Source organism: Schistocerca americana, chromosome 4 (genome assembly GCF_021461395.2).
Source record: "Schistocerca americana isolate TAMUIC-IGC-003095 chromosome 4, iqSchAmer2.1, whole genome shotgun sequence".
Classification (NCBI taxonomy): domain Eukaryota; kingdom Metazoa; phylum Arthropoda; class Insecta; order Orthoptera; family Acrididae; genus Schistocerca; species Schistocerca americana.
In genome coordinates this window covers 36,520,962-36,542,621 of record NC_060122.1, presented here as the reverse complement: position 1 = coordinate 36,542,621, position 21,660 = coordinate 36,520,962, and the positions used below count along the sequence as shown (strand labels likewise).

General features: G+C 38.9%; 1 protein-coding gene across 1 annotated transcript in view; it reads right to left on the bottom strand.

Moving 5' to 3' along the window:
* LOC124612497 (unc-112-related protein-like) overlaps positions 1-21,660 on the bottom strand; it is a 617,439-nt gene that overhangs the window by 15,143 nt on the left and 580,636 nt on the right. Inside the window, exons 5-8 of the mRNA XM_047140736.1 lie at positions 20,649-20,859; positions 11,605-11,789; positions 6,379-6,613; positions 5,827-6,039 (exon numbers count right to left, since the gene is read on the bottom strand). Coding sequence (XP_046996692.1) covers positions 5,827-6,039; positions 6,379-6,613; positions 11,605-11,789; positions 20,649-20,859 — 844 coding nt within the window. The remainder of the gene's footprint in view (positions 1-5,826; positions 6,040-6,378; positions 6,614-11,604; positions 11,790-20,648; positions 20,860-21,660) is intronic.

Genomic DNA, 21,660 nt, shown 5'->3' with positions numbered 1-21,660 from the left:
ACCTCATTTGCTTACACTTCATACAGTTTACCTTACTCTTTCATTCCTTCAACTCTTGCATCAGCAAAAATAATCAGTTGTAATAAATACTCTTTCTTTTCCATTGTGATGTCAGTGTCTCTTGTAGTGCAATAGAATATTATGAGAATCTAAAATGTGAACAATTAAGATTCCACAGATGTAATAATAAATTTATTTTGAGTGCACAATTATTAAATACAACTACAGGGAATATATGTTTTTCAACAAATTGAGGATCAGGAGTTAGAAAAAGTGTAAAGTAAGTGTCAAATTTGGTATTGATTTTTGTAAAAACTGCATCTTGTAGTTTCAATTAGTAAGACCCCACCCCATTCGTGTCAATCCAATTCTTTAAAGGATCAAATTCCCATGTATAAAACAGCTTCAAATGTCTGATTACTTTACAAATGACTTAATGTGTTAAATATTTGAAGTTAAGCATGTAAAACCTGTATGGTTGAACACACAAAACCCTAATTATGTTGGTTATTACAACTCCAGCTCAAATGAAGCACGCGATACCGAGAAACATACAAGAGAATGTGGTATCAAACACTTCAGTTTACATCACCTCAAATGAAGCATGTGATTCCCATCAACTCCTGAACAATAAAAGAAAATGGTATCATACACTTCAATACACCTCAGATGAAACAGGTGAGTCCAATCAACCCTCCAGTCAATGACATTGCTTTTCCCACCAAAAACTGTACTGGTATCGTTCGTATTGCAATTACCAATATGAAAAAATGAAATAAAAAATTTATGTCCGTGAAATAAATCTTTGGCACTCTTCCAAGTTCTCAACATCGTAAAAAAATTACTTTGTCGATGAAAAAGTTTAGGGGTACGCATCCCCCAGCATTACCCCGGAAAAACAGCACTGGATGTAGCTGAGATGGGCTGGCTTGAGTGCCATTTGTAATTGTAGCCACAACAGAGAGGTTATCTGTGGAGAGATGAGTCAAACATGTGGTTTCTCAAGAGACAGTAGTTGCAGAAACAGCTGTCTGGATAATTGACTGATCTGGTCTTGTAACACCAGCCATCACGGCCTTGCAGTACTAATACTGTGAACGACTGAAATCCAAGAGAAACAACAGCCGTTATATTTTCCTGGGGGCATGCAGCTCCTCTGTATGATTAGACAATGATATCCTCTTGGCTAAAATATTCCTGAGGTAATATAGTTCCCCATTTAGACCTCTAGCAGGGACTACTCAGAAGGATACTGTCATCAGGAAGGACAAAACTAACACTCTTAAGGATTGGAGTGTTGTTCTTTTGATCAGATAAAAGAGGTTGGAGAATTTAAAAAAGAGAAATGGATGGGCTGAAGTTAAATATAATGGGAATTAGTGAAGTGTGGTGGCAGGAACAACAGGACTTCTGGCCAGATGAGAACAGGTTTATAAATACAAAATCAAGTAAGGTTAATGCAGAAGTAGATCTACTGATGAATAAGAAAATAGGAACGTGGGTAAGCCACTATGAACTGTATAGTGAACTCATTTTCATAACTAAGATAGACATGAAGCTAACACCCACCATAATAGTACAAGTTTATACTGCCAACTAGTTCCACAGATTGATGAAGAGATTCAGAAAGTGTGTAATGAGGTAAAAGAAATCATTCAGATAGTTAAGGGAGAGGAAAATTTAATTTTGATGGGAAACTGGAATATGTTGGTAGAAAAAAGATAAGAAGGAAAAACAGTAGGAGAATATGGACTCAGGAAAAGGAATGAAAGAGGAACCTACCCAATAGAATTTTGCACAGGGCATAATTTGATCATTGCTGACACTTGTATATGTGGGAGAGACCTGAAGACACTGGAAGGTTTCAGATTGATTGTATAATGGTAGGGCAGAGATTTCAAAACCATATTTTAAACGGTAAGACATTGGTTGTGAACTGAAGTTAATACATAAAATACTGCAAAAGCATAGATAATTAATGAGGTAAGATCTGGATGAGTTGAGTTTCTGGCAAAACATTTAGGCAACATTTGACTGAAACGGGAAAAGGGAACACAGTAGAAGATGAATGGTTAGCATGACAAATGAAATAGTGAAAGCAGCTGTGGGTCAAATTGGTAAAAACACAAGGTCCATGGATAATAAAGACAACATTTCATTGATGAAAGGAGAAGATAAAAAAAAAACAAACAAAGCAGCCAAATACAGATGTCTATAAAACGAGATTGGCAGAAAGTGTAAAATGTTTAAGCAGGAATGGGTAGAGGACAAATACTAGCCTTTAAAAGCACGTGTAGCTAAAGGAAAGACAGATACTTCCTGAGGATTAAAGAGGCCTTTAGAGAAAAAAGAAGCAACTGTATGAATATCAAAAGTTCAGATGACAAGACAGTACTAAACAAAGAAAAGAAATCTGAAAAGTGGAAGTATTATATAGAGGGACTCTACAAAGGAAATGAACTTGAGGACAATAACAGAAGGGAAGAGGAAGTAGATGAAGATGAGATGGGAGTTATGATAATGGGAGAATAATTTGATAGAACACTGAAAGATTCAAGTCAGCCAGCCATGACAAAACCCTTCCATCTGGTCGCCATGATATATGAGACAGGTGAAATACCTTCAGAATTGAAGAATAGTGTAATAATTCCAATTCCAAAGAAAGTATATCCTGGCAGGTGTGGATATTATTGAACTACCAGTTTAATAAATCATAGTTGCAAAATACTGACACAAATTATTTTCAGATGAATGGAAAAACTAGAAGCCAATCTCAAGGAAGATGTGTTTGAGCTTCAGAGAAATAAAGGAACATGAAAAGCAATACTGACCCAGAGACTTACCTTGGAAGATAGGCAAGCCTATGTTTCCATTTACAGACTCAGAGAAAGATTTAGTCAATGTTGACTGTAATACACTCTTTGAAATTCAAAAGGTAGGAGGGCTAAAATACATGGAGTGTAAGGCTATTTACAACTTACACAGAAACCAGACTGCTGTCACAAGGGTCAAACAACATGAAAGGGAAGAAGGAGTGGGACAGAGGCATATTAACAACTACCACTTGATGAGGAGAAATGGCAGTTGCAACCAACATGCCCTTTATCTCTACAACCTCTTTGTTTTTGGGGCTGTGGGCGCTCTGATCCTTTTTCAACTTTGGAGTCACTCATGCAACATTTTCCTTGTTATATAAACTACCTAGACAATACTGCAGTCACAGGAACATCTGCAGTACCTTAGGCTTCAGGTTTCACCATGCTGGATGTGGGTCTCGATTGGAAGGTGGATAAATCGCATTCCTCCCAGCCTTCTATTGAACCTCTGGGACATGTCATTGCCTGCTGGGGAATGTAACCAACAAACTGTCATGTTGTGGCTACTGAGGCCCTCCCTCAACCAACATCATGGAGAAGCTCCAGATATATTTAGGCAGGGTTGCTTAGTACCACAAATTCATTCGAAGACCAGCTATCAAGGAATATCCCCTAAATTAGTTGCTCAAAAAGAGCACGTCATTTGTTTGGGCAAACCCATGGGGCCTAGCATTTTAGAGTTTAAAGGGCAATCATTATTTGGCCCTGCACCTGCTGTGTCAACAGCTTGTTGTGGCTACAGATGTATCTCCGTATGGCCTGGGGCTGTACTGGCTCATTATAATCCTGACTGTTCATAACAGCTGATAGAATTTGCCTCAGATGTGCTCAGTGTTCTGTAGAAAAATTGTTCTCAGACTGAGAAGGGGACCATTGCTATCATTTAAGCATTCAAGAAGTTTCATGTGTTTCTCATTGGTATCAAGCTTCACCTGGTCACAAATCACAAGCCTTTAGTCTTTCCCTTTTAGCCAAACAGTACATCTGCTGGACAAGAAGGCACCTGAGACTTCAAAGGTGGGCCTTGTTCCTCAATCATCATCATTACGAGATTCACTTTTGCCTGCCAGCTCAGCATTCCAATGCAGATGCATTCTCATGTCTTCCTACAGGTCCTGACCACAGCTTGAAATGGGAATAAATCCTTTGTTTTTACCTCGATGAAGCAGCTCAGCAGACTGTGGACAAGTTTCCTATTGTGAGCTCCTGCATTGTTCAGTGGTCAGCTCATATCCCATTTTCCAGCAGGTGCAGTAGTACCTATGAGTGGGGTGGCCAGAACAGCATCCAGCCCGAGGGTTGGATTCTCTCTGCAATTACTTTGTGCTGTGCCACAGACTTACTCTTCCCGCTGGTGTAATTTTGTTGACAATAGAACATGCAGTGCCACAGGTTATCATTTCAGCATCTCTCCTAGTGGGACATCCTTTGACTCTCGCACCACGGTCACTGGGGTGCATTGAGAAGGAAGATGCTGGTTTGCTGTCACATCTAGTGGCCGCAGATCAATTGTGAAATTGAACATTTAATTTCAGGTCACCCCAAGTGTCCAGGATACTGAGCCACTTGGCAGCATGTTACTCACTGTGGCTGGCACCTAGATGGCCATGGAAAGCATCCATCTGTGTGGGCCCTTTTTTGGCCGCTCATCGATTGAATGTCACCGATGCCTACTCCCAGTTTCCGTACATCTTAAACTCTCATTCCATGACGGTAGGGTCAACGGCGAAGGCCCTCACACACTCACACATCCCAGTGACGGGCAACAGCCTGCCGTTTACCTCACAAATCTATCAAGATTTTTGTTAGCAGCACAGTATCCATGACATCAGAATGCCACGTGCCGGCCACTGTCAAATGTGGCGACAGAATGTCATGTACACATGTTCAAAATGCAGATGAGGAAACACATCAGAGATGCCCCAATGGAAGATGCACTGACATGTTTTCTTTGTTCCTGAAGGCCCACTCCCATTGGTGAGAAGAAGAGCTGCACAACCACCAGGTGCACACAGTGCTGCACTTCCTGTTGCCTACCCCCCCCCCCCCCACCCACCCACACACACACACATCAGGCACCCGCGTAGCTACACTATGTGGTGAGTCCCCTGCCTGGGTTTGCACTTTTGGTTGCTTCACAAGCAGTAGTCCACAGCCAATGGGGTGGATGAGTCTTTTTGCTGCAGACAGAGGATGAGCTGGTAGTCTGTCAATGCAACCAATTACATTAACAGCTGGGTGACTGGTCTCCACACACATCCAGAGCCTCCCTGTTCCTGGAGTCTGTTTTCCGTATTCTCCACCATCTCTGGGGGCCCCTTCCCTATTTTTGGTCTCACCTCCTCCTTGCTCTCACCCACCTCACTCTTCGAGTGGGGGACGATTGTGGAAACCCTGTACTACTACTCATATCACACCAGCACCTCGTGGCCACTACTGTAACAGGATGCGGGGTGCTGGCTCGAACTGTCACAATGCAACTCTCCTGTGCCAGTGCCCAGCAGTGCAGGTACAGGCACCAGATGGTGGCACGATTGACCATCGGAGACAGTACTGCTTCGAGGCGGTGCACACAGCAGACGTGCAGCACCACCTTGAGAGACTGAAGGGCAATTTAGCTGATACAATCCCGGAGTGAAGGGCATTCAGTCTCATTCTGTTATTGTGTGTTCTCAGTTAACTTGACTCTGCTCTAAGGCTCTCTACGCTGTACTGGATTCGGCTTGTCATTGTGCTTGGACCGTGTGTAGAAATTCTGGACCGTTTTCTCATTAAAATGATTTACCCTCAGGACACGTACTTATTTGTGTGTGTAGTTACTTCATTTATTCAGGTAATGTTAAAATATAAGCTTAGCTTAAAATATCAGAAAATAAATGTTACAGAAAAGATGGACCATTATCTGCTTTCATGCTCAAACAGTATAGTTAACAGATATCAATTATATTACCTTTCCTTTAAGCTTGCGAGAAAATCGTGGTGCGACATAGTCTTCTGGTACAATATCCAGTGAAGATGGGTTTATTGCAGGTGCAGGTGCAGGATGCTGCATCTGTAGGAAAGCCTCTATGGATTTAACTTCTGCCTCATATGAACTGTCAGCAAGTGAACGCCCTTTGGAAGCTAGTCTACATGCTGCCATCCATCTTGCATACTGGTCTTCCTGTTATATTAAATATCTATTAAAATATGTGTTAAATATGGAGAATTATATTATGTATAGATTTCAAACATGCAAGTTGCATTAATTTTGCTATAACAAATCTGAACATCTACAATAAAATTAATTTTGTTCCTAAAAATATTCAGGAGATGTAAAGGAAATATCTTATATTGAAATGTATTGCTACACCTCCTGAATCTATTTAAAACCTTTATGTGCAACTATCTGTCAGTGATTATGTCAGATCACTCATTAAAGATAGAAATATTGTGCCCTCTATAGTCTATCAACAAATTTATATTAAATTATCCCAAGACTGTACAGTACAAAATCACTTACAGAATCACATCTAATCCACATTTCTGTCATTCCTTCTGCACTTGGTACTTCCAGTTTTATTCCATATTTTCCTTGGGCAATATTAACTTCAGGAGTTACTTCGCAGCCCCTTAGATTAATTTTTTGTATTGGCTGTCCTGTGTGTGCATCTTCATGACTTTTGTAGTATGCTAGATGTAGATCTCGACATGTAAACCAATACTTCTTAAATGCCTTTAGTGTAAAACGTTTTGGTCTGAAAGAAGCATTAATTTTAAAAAATAGCACATTTCAGTATACAAAACAGTAAACTTTTCCTACAAACTAAGTTTAGACTCATTTGTCCATTCATCAATGTTCCACAGACCCCATAATTAAGAACTATCTTCAGCTATGTCTTGGTGTATAGAAGCAGCTATTACAAAATTCAACAACAATTAAGCATCATTAAATTGCCAAGAAAAGAACATAAAAATTTTTTGTTTATCTCTTACTGCTAGGTAACAGGACGCACTGGTACTGTCATATAATGCTATTTATTTATATGCTGTAAAATGTAGACCTGTCTACAATGAAAACTGTTACTTGTCACCCAGCCATTAATCTTTAATTCTGATTATCTGTAAGGGTGGTTAATTAGAAATTTTTTAACATTTTTGTCAATTTGTAGAGGTTTACCAGTTTATTGCTTGTAGCCAAAGGGAGTTTTTGTAGCAGAATACAGAAACCAACTCTGAAACTTAAACAAGCTGGCAAAGTCTAAATGGAAATTATTGTTGAGCCTGTGGCCAATGTCATGACGGGACTGTTATCGAAGAATCTGATTTTCGTGTTGTGATTTAATAGCAGCCGACGCAGGGTTCCAGGCTGTGCTCAGTTGAAATCCCACATCCTTGTTGATGAGATTATTGGCTGTATGTATATTTATTGCTTCCTTAATGATACAATCCCAGAGAGATGATTCCAGGGATAAAACTTCTGTCTTTCCATAAATCATCCGATGTCCTGTATTCAGACAGTGTTCCACAATTGCTGATTTTTGTGGTTGGCAAAGGCATGTATGATGCTGGTGTTCATTATAGCATTCTTGTACTGCGCGGCATGTCCGGCCTATATACGCTGCCCCACATTAACAATAAATCTTTTACGTGCCACATTGCCTCAGCCCAAGGTCATCCTTAACCAAACCCAATAGGGTTGTGTTTTGCAGATGGTTGAAAAAAACTTTTAATTCCGTATCTTCCTAGGACTCTTCCAATTCTTGATGCCCGAGCACCAAAATATGGCAAAGACCAAAGTGGTGGGTGTCTTCATATCTTCATTCTTTTCCATAGATTGAACTCGCCTCGGCCTGAAAGCATTACGTATCTGTCTCTCAGAATAACGGTTTTGTCGGAACACTGTCTTCAAATGTTGTATTTCACTTGACCGGCTTTCAGGATCAGATACCACATGTGCTCAGACCACAAGCTGCCATCATCCTGCACAGTGCAGTAGTGCATTACATACATTAGTTCATAGAGCACATGTGGTATCTGATCCTGAAAGCCTATCAAGTGAAATACAACATTTGAAGACAGTGTTCTGACAAAACCGTTATTCTGAGAGACAGATACGTAATGCATTCAGGACCAGGCAAGTTCAATCCATGGAGAAGAATGAAGATACCTAGACACCCACCACTTTGGCCTTTTTGCCATATTTTTGGTCTCTGTCATCAAGAATTGGAAGAGTCCTCAGAAGATATGGAATTAAAAGTGTTTTTCAAGCATTTGCGAAACACAACCCTGTTGGGTTCGGTTAAGGATGACCTTGGGCTGGGGAAATGTGGCATGTAAAAGATTTCTTGTTAATGTGGGGCCACTAAAGAAGCAATACATATTTGTACAGCCAATAATCTCATCAAGAAGGATGCAGGATTTCAACTGAGCACAGTCTGGAACCCCGCATTGGCCGCTATTAAATCACGACACGAAAATCAAGATTCTTCGATAACAGTCCCGTCATAACAATGGTCTAGTGCGGCTGTTGGTGAATAATGTCTGGCTGCACTGTTGGCAATGCAGCGTACAGCCCGCGTGCAAGAGAGCCTCTCTGTGATTTTCGGAGTTTGAATATTGCATCATATAGCTGCAAATTATCACGCGTGCGCGATTTCCATGCCTACACATTCTTTGCATGCATGTTCTAGAAATGGGGTGTCGACGTGCAAATACCACCAGTCATACATAACCACAAGCAATTTTTAACCACTTGAAGATGTCGGACAGTTGCTCCAAGGAAATGTTGTGGAATTTGCACAACGTGATTTGGTGGCAAACCCCTGAAGTCTATTTATGTACATTCCTATTATTCACTTTCGCTGAATAAATATGTTGTTTACTTTAGCTGTATGGTTCCAGTAGATAATTTCACATTTATTTATTTAGTGTGTGACATACATAGTATTATATTAAAAGATATCTATAGAAAGAAAAACATGTTAAATATAAAGTGTATATGCTGAGTTAAATGCACCCATAACCTTAAGCCACAGTGGTGTTGGAACAAGGAACTCTGTTGGAACACCAGGATATGCTGTCAGCTCACATTCTTCGACATGGTGGCAGATGGATTGTTTGGAGCTGCATAGTTGCAGTTTGGTATTAGAAGTTTTCCCCACTTCTACAGGTTTTCTGCATATATACTGTGTCCTGTTTAAATCCTGTTTAAACATTTCCATATATGACTAGGTAGTTCAAAACCACTGGTAATTTCTGAAGTCTGATGGTGCTATTTGCTCACATAGATAATAGAGGGCATTTTCATTCCGCAATTCCAACCATTTGTTTTTGAGATTGAAGCTCTTGAGCAAGGTGGAAGGGCAGTTCAGGGTTTATCATGATTTTCTTACATTCCTTTATGAGAATTTTCTGTCTGTGCAGAAGGGATGAAACTGTATGGGTGACAAGGAACACCTATGGCACTGAACACTCAGAACCGCACAAAACCATAAAAAATAGTTTTCTGCATCATTTTCATGCAAAATGCTTCATTCCACCACAAGTTACATTTTAATATAGAGAAATAAAGTAACAAGATATCAATATCATAGGTGGGATGATGTCAGTGTATCATTAGATTTTCAATCAACAATGCCAAAAACCGTTTGCTTAAAGTAATTATAATAGTTCAAAATATACATATCCTACTTGCCTAATAGTGCTTATTTCAGTGCTTATAGTGCAGATTTGGGATGTTAGTGAAGTAGGTAAAATGAAGTGGAAGATAACAATGTGCACACCTCACAAAAGCCACATTTTTACATTGAGAATCATTTTTGCATTCAAGAAGTCTAACATCAAAAGCCACATAAATAACATTTTCAAATGATGATATGGGTATGTCAATATCATAACCTGCTTTTTCCCAAGCATACTGCAACATATACATAGGCATTGTAAGTTACAGAGTAAAGTTTGATGAGGAAATAATGATCATGTATCTTCACTTGTGGTTTGGCACTTTGTAGTCTTACACAATCAGCAATCCAACAATGGAAAATCCAGGATGCAATAATGACAGTATTATTAAAAGGATAGATTGTGACTCACTATATAGCAGAGATGCTGAGTCCCAGATAGGCACAACAAAAAGACTGTCAAACAAGTAAGCTTTTGGCCAAAAAGGCCTTCATTGGAATGATACAAAACAAACAAACACACACACACACGACCACAGTTTCTGTCTGAGCCTCTGATTCAGACCCTTAACTCGGCTCTGTACCAGAAGTCCACACTCAGTCCTGTCAACTGCTGCAAATTGTGAGCTGTGCTTTCATCTCGCAAGTGGCAGCCTTCATCACGTCTGATAGCCATTCAAAACCTGCAGTTGGCTACACCTTGTGCTCTTCATGGAATCCTGAAAATCCCACTACATGCCTGGAATGACTCCACCCGGTGTGCAGCACACACAGTGCACATTGACTTTCTTCCCCTAAGAGCCCCATAATGGGCCTACCACTGGAGCTCCCAATTACTAATAATTCCACCCTCAGTAACTGCCCACATCTTGCAGCCTAAGAGGTTTCCTCTGAAACAGGACATGCAACTGCATCTGGTCAAAGGGCAGTGTCAGCCATAGACAGCACCTGTTTGTCAGACTAACCAAGGAGGCTTTACTTTCAGCCCCCTAGGAAGTCTTTTGCCACCTGCTACACCCCAAGGTGGCTTCCCACTCGACCACAGGTGAGAGGTCAGTCTCAATACAAGCAGTAACTGGGCTGATTACTGGTGTGGACCAGTCAGAAGACTTGTGGGTCCTGCTGGATGTACAGTGGAACCCCACAGCCAGCCCACAACAGTGATGCCCATCCACTGCAGTCTCAAGCTGTTTAACTGAAGTCATCACAGGGTAGAGTTGAGAGCAAAGTGTCACCAACTTGGCTTGCAACCGCGCACAGCAATCACAATCCCTATCCGTACTAAAGACCGTGGAAAACTACACTACACAGACGGACAAATGACTATTGACAGGCACTGTGGAACTCTACTGTAGACACGAGAACTGTGCCTAATAAATTAGATTAACATGCAGAGATTCAAAAACTAAACTATCAAAGCACACAGGTGATATTAAATAATTTGCTCCTCGATAGGAACTTGAAATATATCAAAAAATCGGTTTACTTTCTGACACAAGTGAAAACACAATTACTATGTGTAGTAAATATTAAATTACCACATAGAAATCCAAAAACTAAACTACCAAATCACATAGATGAAACTATATAATTTGCTCCTGGTAAAGAACTCATATAAAGTCACAAAATCGATTACTTCCCTTTTGCTGCTCTGTCTTAGCCAGGGGCAATGTTCATCAAAGAGGATACAGTACTAGCAAACAATATTGAAAAATATATTACTCACACTGAGGTGCAGATGCAAAGTTAATGTTGCCTTTGATAGTGTAAAGGTAACGTAAGTCAAAACATTAAATTTTAACAGTTACTGAATGTTAAGGAAACAAACCATGACATCATTAACACTAACATAAAAATATTGTGTGTGTGTGTGTGTGTGTGTGTGTGTGTGTGTGTGTGTGTGTGTGTGTGTTTGCATGCATGAGCATGTATTGTGATGATGAGGTGGAAGAAGTGCTCAACGACATATCCAAGCTCTACAACTTAAAGAAAACTGACAGTACAGAAGAGCTATTTGTAGTTGCTTTTACAATGGACACGAAATGTAACCTGATATCTATACATACTTTAGAAACCGAAGATAGTCATTTAGCTCTGGCACTTGAGTGATGTCATCATGAGTGTTGTTGATATATGTGCCCTCAAGTGTCACTTGGAGATCTGTGAGGGCTGCATCAATATCATCCTCTATTACATTGTTGCTGTTATCCATTGCTGGCTGTGGCACACTGGACTGAAGTGTCACTTGCACCTTCAGAATAAACATAGCCGTGAGTACATTTAAACAATGACTGAACAAACATTTTACAAGAATAATACAAGATCATTCATTCATTAAGTTGTAACAATAAGAGTCTTAAGTTATTGAGTCTGTAAAAACATAATTTTAATTTTATAAAGCATGAGGTGTGGTTCTAATTTGGAAGAGCTTTACTTAACTTTGTCCCTATTCAAGCTGGTCAACTGTGACCTGCCCCCTTTCGATGTTGAATCTGAATTATGTTACTAAACGTCCCTTTTTTAAAGTACAACAAAGATCTGCCAGTAGTAAGAAATTTTGTTTAGTGTCCCCAAAAAGCTCTTGGAACCAAGTCATGATCAATATTTATTAGACTTGCAATGAATATTCATCCATTATATGGTATTCAGCTACTTTTATGTTATTCATCCAAATACCAAATATCTAGGTAGTACTGGCCAAATACTGAATACTTAAGTAGTCAAATAAATTGGTAAAATGAAAATATTGATTTATTTTATAACAGTAATATATTTTTCTTGTCATCACTAAAGTAGTCATAGCTACATAAGCGGCTTCCCTATTATAAAAATTTACAAAAACCTCATTTCAAATAAAATAAATTTGTGTGTTCTGCAGGCACATTTTTTTTAAATAATAAATATTTATGCACTTTAATTCTTGTAATTAAAATTTAGAAGTGGAAGATTATGGTGCAAAAAACCATTTCTTCTGCAATTTCAGGCACCAGTTTTAGTTTTAGTCCTTTTCTTCCTGTAGATATCCCCAGCTTCAGAGAAAAGATGCTCTGAATAAACACTTCCTGGCAGCACCAAATATTTTGCTCCAAGATGTACCAAATGCGGAAATTTCTCTTGTCTTGCTTGCCACCATTTGTATGGACTGTCATGATGTGATATGTTCTTAATACTTAAATAAAGGTCTATTTCAGTTGCAACTGCATTTTTTTTCTTTAGATGTCCTGGTACGAGCTGTGTTTTTTTCTGCAACCACCTCTATGAAGCAGTCCGTAAAAGATGCGTAAATCATCTGGCTTAGACTCTGCTCTTTGATTCTCAGCCTCTTGGCATGAAAAGGGGATGAATTTGCATTATCGTCGCTGCTTGTTTCACAGTTCATGCTTAGGCTATCGATCAAAATATACTGTCTTACTTTTTCTCTTTTCAGTTTACTGGTGAAAACATTCATTTTAATGTGTGGGTCTAATAATTTTTACTTGTTGTGATGTCTTCAAATCATTCTTGCTATGCTCATTGTGTGACATGCCTGACCTGGGTTAATTTGGATTTTAGCTCTGATGAGCTCATTTTATCATAATATTGCATTAATGTAACAACATATGGAATGATTTCAGAAATGCAAGCATATTTGGAACTTGCAATTTTTGTTATTTCCTAATATGATTGTAATAATTTTAAAAGTTTCTCTAAAAGCTCCCATTGTGCAGCAGTCAGATTTTCAATATCACAGCCCATGAGATAGAGTGAAATGGCCCATTTGTGTTCCATTAGCCTTGTAAGCTTATAATACATGGAATTTCACCACATACTGACATCTTGCACCAATTCATGGTGAGAGAATCCAAATCTCTTTGGATAGAATGCACTTTTTCTTGTACCATGCCAGAATGATTGAAATGAGTTATGATCTTCCTACCTGTTGCTACAATTTGAGTCACATTTGACTGTGCCTTCAGACAGTCATTAACAATTAACTGAAGGGTATGAATGAAACAATGCACTAAGCTCAACTCTTCATTACTAACAGATTTTACTATGTTTCGTTCATTATCATGAATAATGGCATGAATTTTTCCCAGCAGAATGTCCCATAAACTGGAAATTTCCTATAAACTAATTGCTATGTTTTCCACTGTGTGTTGTCTCTCAAAATGTTTGATGTTCAATGCTACATGTTTGACATTGAATTCACAATTAATGAAATGGGCAGTAAAACTAAAAAAACTGTTTTGATTATGCAAGCACATCCACATGTCGCACGTCACGGAAATATAACCTGTCTCTGAAAGTAATCCTTTATTGTTTCAACCACCTTGTGATATATTTCTGGAATCTTTTATCTGAAAAGTAAGGGTGGCTTCATATTTTATACTGTGGCACAGCACTATTAATCGGTCTTGTAAAATCAGCCCTTTCTACTATACATAGTCACTGATCATCAAGTGCTATCATTTTGGTTAAGAGATGGAATTTTTTGGCTTTGGGATCATTAATATCCTGTGGTTGACATATTTCAGTGCATTCTTCAAGACTCAGTTTCTTTTATCATGTCAAAGACTTACTTACATCCATATATTGATCCATAATTTGTTGCCCCTTAGGTAGCATAGGCTGCAACTAATGATGATCATCCTTTTGTTTATTTCTCAAATGATTATCATTCGTGATATAGTCATCTTCTTTCTAACACCACCACAAGAAATTCTATTTTGCACAATTTATGCACAATACTTTTAGGATTATTTTCATCATCCTCGAAGTATGTCCATACAGCCGTCTTTTTTCTTTTTGAGACCTTACACAATATCACTTTTAAACAAATCAAAACATAGAGAGTATGGTAAACTGTGCTTACATATTGACGATGTGTATCAAACTAAACTTGCCAACAACACACTCAGCACGGTAAGAATTGAGCATGTGGGAAGGGACGATACAAAGGATATAAGTATATTAGAAGAAAAAAGCAAGAAACAAACACATCTACACAAGTTTTCCCACCAAGCAATGGCCGAATACTTTTGCCTAAAGCCGGGTTCACACACACTTCTAATGTGGCACCATAGCTTGTGGCTTTCTTTAGTGTCATCATGAGCTACCTTTCACACAGGGCACCACAAATTCTATGTAGTTGACCAGCTTTCAATATGGTGTCAGTTCCAATCATATGAGCAGATATGAATGTTATAGTGCAGGTTGTGGCTTTTTCGAGCTTTGACAAGAGTTAAATACAAGAAATATGAAACCCAAATGTTGGGTCCAAAAAGAGATTTCACACAGGGGTAAATCAGGGGCCCACAAACGTCTTTACAATAGAAATAACACTTGGAGGCGAAAATTCTGTCTGCAGTGGTAAACTCACCAAAAGATGGCGTGTAAATATCATTTGCAGATACATCACTCTTCCAAAATCTTAGAATCTTGTTGTATTCATTGATATAAGCATTTTGAATAACAATTTTTTTTTTAGTTTAACAGCTGTCACATCACACTCTGGAGCTATTTCCTGCATATAATCCATAATATGTACAATGTTTGATCTTGCAAAGCACAAAGTTTTTTTGGTTACATTGTATTAAGTTTGTTTATTTACTTATCCAGATTGCACAATACGTCATTGGTTTGTTGCCCCCCCCCCCCTTACACACACACACACACACACACACACACACTGCTGCAAATAATAATAATAATAATAATATCAAACACAGGTTGCTGTTCTTGTAGTTACAGTTGATTTGGTCTTCAGTTTGTTGTTGTTGTTGTTGCTGTTGTTGTTGTTGTTTGTGAGTGTGAGTGTGTGTGTGTGTGTGTGTGTGTGTGTTATCACTTTTCCGTGCCTGTCAATCTGTTTTATGTGTTTAACAATCCTCTTTTCTTGTCTAACAACTTTTTTTCTTCTTTGCGACCTTTCTCTCTATTTGGCAATATTTTTTTATTTTGTTTGTGATCTTCTTTCACTGTTGATGGTTATTTTTCTTCATGTTTCTTATTTGGCCACTATTTTAATGTCTTCAGCAATGTTCTCCAATTTCCTTACTGTCTTATTCGCTTTTCATCAATCATCATAGTATAATTAATGACTCTCTCATGCCTGTTATTTTATGTATGCTCTTTCAGCATCAAATTTGTTTGTGTATAAACACCTTTTCTTTCTCTTTTCTGTGTTGCCATCATCAGTTGAAGTCATTTCTTCACCTATCTTATAACATTTATGAACCCCATTCCTCAGTACCTACATTCCACTGGCAAACATAGTCTTACCACAGCCAAACAACAGCCCCACATACTTTTCCTCCAATCTTGCTAAACCTTTGTACTTGCTCCCAAAGGACTCATACTTAAGATGCTCATCTCCAGCTGCAACCGAACCTTCCAAAAACCTCTTCTTAAATTTTGGACTGATAAATCTTTTAGTCCCTACCCACCTTGCCCTCTACCAATGCACTGCCTCTGCTATCCACCAATCCCAACAGCTGCTGTCTCTGCTTGAAATCCTCCTCTTCCCAGCCCCTTGAAGTGCTAGTACAGTCAGTAAAATTCACCATGAAGCCAGCTGCAAACAAGAACAAAATGTTCCACCTAAAGAAATTATCCAGCCTTTCATCAAATACCTCAAAAATGGTGTCCCTCCCATCCTCTCCCATCTACAATGCTGCCAACAACCCCCCCAACACCCCACCCACCCACTCTCCCAAGCCCCTCATAGCAAACAAGACCAGCCTGGCATAAAAAAACTTCATCACATCCATGTCCTTCATTCAGTCCTTAACCTCTCTCATCCATGTCCTTCATTCAGTCCTTAACCTCTCTCTTCCAGATTCTTGAGGCCAGACCACTCTATTACCATTATTATCCTTCCTGTGCCCAAAAACTCTACTGTTGTGGAACCTGAATTTGAAAAATATACAACAGAGGGGAATTGTCAGCTCCCAGACACTTAAACATACAAAGTTGTTCTTAATGACCCCATTTGTTCCATCCAGGCTGAGCTCCATAAAATCCTTAAGACTTTAGGCCCCTCACAAGGACTCACAAATTCTTAAATGGAGCTCCTTCCCTTCTGATTCACATGCCCCTATTTCTACCTGCTTCCCACTATACACAAAAGCAATAATCCCAGCCACAATACAGTAGCTGACTTCAAAGCTTCCATACACAGCATGTCAGCCCTGGTTGACCAGCCTCTCCAATCAATCACATAGCCTCCCATCCAACAGAAAACATAACACCCATTTCCTGGAACATCTAAAATCCATTCCTACTCCTCTTCTACGAGGTGTGATTGGAAAGTTTTAAGAATGGATCCGCTACTGCTTAGTGGTTCAGCGGGCAGGTACATGGCGGGTGGGGAGTGAATCATTGCCTTGTCCTTGAATGCCGTCTGATAGGAAACTGCATTTCCTTCATTCAGTTTGTTGTGGCAGCTGGTTGAGTGTGGGTCTGTTAGGGATTGTTGCTGGATTCTGTCTGTGTGAAAATGGACGTAAAAATGGAGCAAAAAGTTTGTATGAAATTTTGTTTTAAGCCGGGTAATCAGCTTCTGAGACTTACGAAATAATAAAAACAGCTTTTGGAGATAATCGTATGAGGCAGTCATATGTTTTTGTCTGGGTCAACAGATTTAAAAATGGCTGTGAACCATTTGAAGATGAACCACGGTCTGGACGTCCTTCCATCTCAAAAATGAATGAAAATGTTGTGAAAGTTTGTGACTTAGTGTGCTCTGATTGTAGACTTACAATCAGGGAAATGGCTGATGAACTTCTTTGCAGTTCAGGCAATTTCAACTGAAGATCTGAACATGTGTCGTGTGTCCACAAAACTCATTCCAAAAGTGTTGTCAAGAGACCAGAGACAATACCGACTTGAAATGTGCCAATAACTGATTAATAGGACTAAAAATGACCCAGAGTTGTTAAATAGGGTAATTACAGGTGACGAGTTGTGGTACATGGATATGATCCTGAAACAAAAGTGCAGTCTTCACAGTGGAATACTCCAGGTTCACCATGACCGAAAAAAGCACAGCCAAATCGGTCGAAGGTGAAGACAATGTTGCTGATTTTTTCTATTCCACCAATATTGTGCATCATGAATTTAGCCCTGAAGGACAGACAATTAACCAGAAATACTACAAATGTGTCTTTGAGCGTTTGCGCAAAAAGTTGTGGAAGAAAAGGCCTGCATTGTTGAAAGAGAGGACTTGGGTGCTACACCACGACAATGCTCTGGCTCATCATGCCATCTCCATTGTTGAATTTTTGACCAAATTCAAAATTCCTGTGCTTCCACAACCGCCATATTCCCCTAATTTGGTCCCTGCGGACTTCTACCAGTTTCCTAAACTGAAATTTTCACTGAAAGGGAAGCGATTTGACTCGGTTGAGACATTCAGGCAAATACGGAGAGCATCCTTAACACACTTCAGGAAAAAATCTCCAGGAATGTTTCCAAAAGTGGAAACACCATGGGAGTCAGTTGTTCAGTCAGAAGAGGACTATTTTCAAGGAGATGCATCACAGTAGCATGTAAGTACCACCATTGCACCATTGTACAATTACAAGCCCATTCTTAAAACTTTCCAGTCACATCTCTTATTAGATACCCTCCTAATCTCTATCAATGCAATCCCACCTTTGGGCAATTCACATGCACATGACCTCTCAGCTGTAACACATTGCCTCTCCCAACAGGAATCTGAAACTCTTCATAAAGCCTCATTTATTCTCCACTTAGTTTCATTGTTACCCATAACTACTTCACCTTTGAGGATCAGACCTGCACAAACATAAAAAAAACACTGTAGGAACCATGATGGCACAATTCTGTGTCACCTTTTTAAAAAGCTGCATGCAAGAGGAATTTCTCGAGACCCAGAAGCTGGGCCACTTATTTTTCTCAGTACAGATTCATTAATGACATCTTTGTAGTTTGGACTCGTGCTGAAGAAGTACGAATCCACTTCTTGCTTCAGCTCAACTCATATTCCCAACTCAGATTCATTTTTTTTTAATATAAAAAAAATCCAATGCCACCTTCCTTGACGTCAACATCCTTCTCAGTGAAGCCCTCATCCAAACATCAGACGACATAATACCAACCAACAAAGTACAATATATACACTTTGACATCTGCCTATCCCTTCCCTATCAAATGCTTCCTTTCTTACAGGCTAGGCATTTGTGACAAACATATCTGCTCCATCACTGGATTCCTCAACATCTACACCAACAACATCTCTCATGCTTTCTTCTCTCAAAACTGCACCACAGATCTAATTCACAAGCATATTTCCTGAGCAGTATTCTCCTGTCACCCTCTGACCAGTCCAGTTTCCACTTCCAATACCAACGAGTCCTTGAATGCCTCAATACCTCACTTTGCTAAGGCTATGACTTTCTCAAGTCAGTCCCTCAAACTCGATCCCTTCTCTCCAGTATCCTCCACAAACCACCCACTTACCTCCCATCATTGTCCTAACCTCTGCAACATCTTAGTCATCATATAACATTCCCAAACCATTATCCTCCTCCTTGCAATCATTCCTGCTGGAAAACCTGCTCTGTCCACTCCCTCATTGCAATATACTATGGTCCCACCACTGGTAAATCCTACAATATCACAGGCAGAGCAACATGTGAAACCACAGATTTTGTTTATCAACTAACTTTCATCCACTACACATTGTTTTATATTGGAATGAGCATCCATAACCTGTTTGAGTGCATAATAGGCAATCTTTGTCAAACACATCATCCTCAAAACTGCAACACATATCTTTTTAACAAGCTTATTTCCTGAGCATTATTCTCCTATTCCTCACTGACCAGTGCTGTTTCCATTTCCATAAGTTCCAGAAACACCCCTTGTCACCCAATATCAATCAGTCCTTGATGCCTCAATACTTTACCACATCATGCCTATGGGTTTCTCTCATCCTACAGTGTGAGTGACCAGCCCTTCCTTTTAAACCTTCTGAACCTATCATTTTCCCTCCCCTGAGGAAGAAACTATTAATTCCAAAAGCTAGGATAGTGTATAATTATATTGACAGTGATGACATTTGTCCTGTTTCATGAAAATATAGTGCAGTATTAATATAATTACAATAATTACATTTATGCCTAAAATTTATTTTAATCACTGAGATACCTACCCAATATAAAATAATGTAAAATGTGAAATTTTTATTTAACTGCATTGAAATGAAGGTAACAGAGTTCTACACGAAAGTCTTAAGTGAGAAACAGGGATTGCCTTGGTCAAGTGAAACAGTACGACCATCTCATTACACAGGCATTTGTAGGTCATAAGTTTTATGTAGAGAATGTGGAAAACTGTTGATTTGAGATGTGCCACACAAGTAAACAAATTCATCGGTAATCTTCAAAATTGGATTAATGACAGAGGAAAAATAAGAATGCGATGAGATCAACCACACCTCATTCAAGCATACGAATTGTGCCCATTCTCTAAAAGAGTGGCAGTTTTTCAATACAAATTTTTGTACTTTGTCATCAAGGAATCTCCAAAGGCCAGTTCTAGGAATTCAGTGATAAGTTACATTTGGAAAGCTATACATACATAATATAATGAAAAGAATTAAGACACTTACAAATTTTGATCACATGTAATATATATATATATATATATAAAAAACAAAGATGAGGTGACTTACCGAACGAAAGCAGACATAAATATGTCTGCTTGTGTCTGTATGTGTGGATGGATATGTGCGTGTGTGCGAGTGTATACCTGTCCTTTTTTCCCCCTAAGGTAAGTCTTTCCGCTCCCGGGATTGGAATGACTCCTTACCCTCTCCCTTAAAACCCACTTCCTTTCGTCTTCCCCTCTCCTTCCCTCTTTCCTGATGAGGCAACAGTTTGTTGCGAAAGCTTGAATTTTGTGTGTATGTTTGTGTTTGTTTGTGTGTCTATCGACCTGCCAGCGCTTTTGTTCGGTAAGTCACCTCATCTTTGTTTTTATGTATAATTTTTCCCACGTGGAATGTTTCCTTCCATTATATATATATATATATATATATATATATATATATATATATATATATATATATATATATATATATATATATATTTCCAGTGCTTACCTGTAGGGCTGCAAACATCAGCATTTCTTCTTCAGTACAGTCAATTTCTTCATTTAGCAGCTGCCACTTGGCTTGCTCATATATTTGATTGATTCTGACTGCATCGTATTTCACATTAAGGTCATAAAATGAATAGAATTTGAATCTCAAGCAAAGCGTGTCAAATTCACGGACACCCTGTTCCATAATTGATAGAGACGAGTCTAGCCACCTGAAAGAAAACAGGATCTTAAATTTCACATGCTGAAAGTACTGTCCATTTTATAAATGCAAGAACGGGAACTGTGCTAGTAATGGACTGGAAATAAAATGAACATGCCATCTTACACAGGTGTTTATTTTTGCCTTGTGTTTGGCTTTTTTAATTTCCTATATAAGAAAACACACAAGTTTTGTGCTACAGTGTCCCAACATTTATGTATTACTTGGGAAAATTTCTGTGGGCACTAAAAGTGAACCCAACTGTGAAAGGAAGACAGTCCATGTCTGAGCAATTACAGTGAAGCACCTGTGTGAATTAGGTGATGATGAATGGGAAAAAATTACAGTCTTATTGTAGGAATTAATCCCGCATTTACCTCAAGTGGCATAAGGAAACAAATCATTACAGCCAGATGAGAACTGATTAGTCCCCAACCCCAACTCCCCTTCCTATCCTATCTATAAGTCCATATCTCAATATCTGAGCTACCTTGTTCAGTTATCCAATTGAAGACAAGGTTGGCAGAACAACATGCTACTTTAGAGAAGCCTAAATTCTCTTTATAAACCAATGAAAAATTCAGGATTAAATACATGTGTGTGATGCTACCAAATAAAAGAGAGGATGAGCAAGAGACAAGTACTTTATTTTCTATTTGGCTGCTGGGTGTTCAGTGTCTCTTCTACTTGGTGAATGGTGATCTATCCTCATACACATAACTGAAATTTATTGCGCATTCCTTCTGTCTCTTCACAGATTTTAATCATAATTGGTATAATTTTCATCTCTTGGAAACTGCACTGTTAAAAG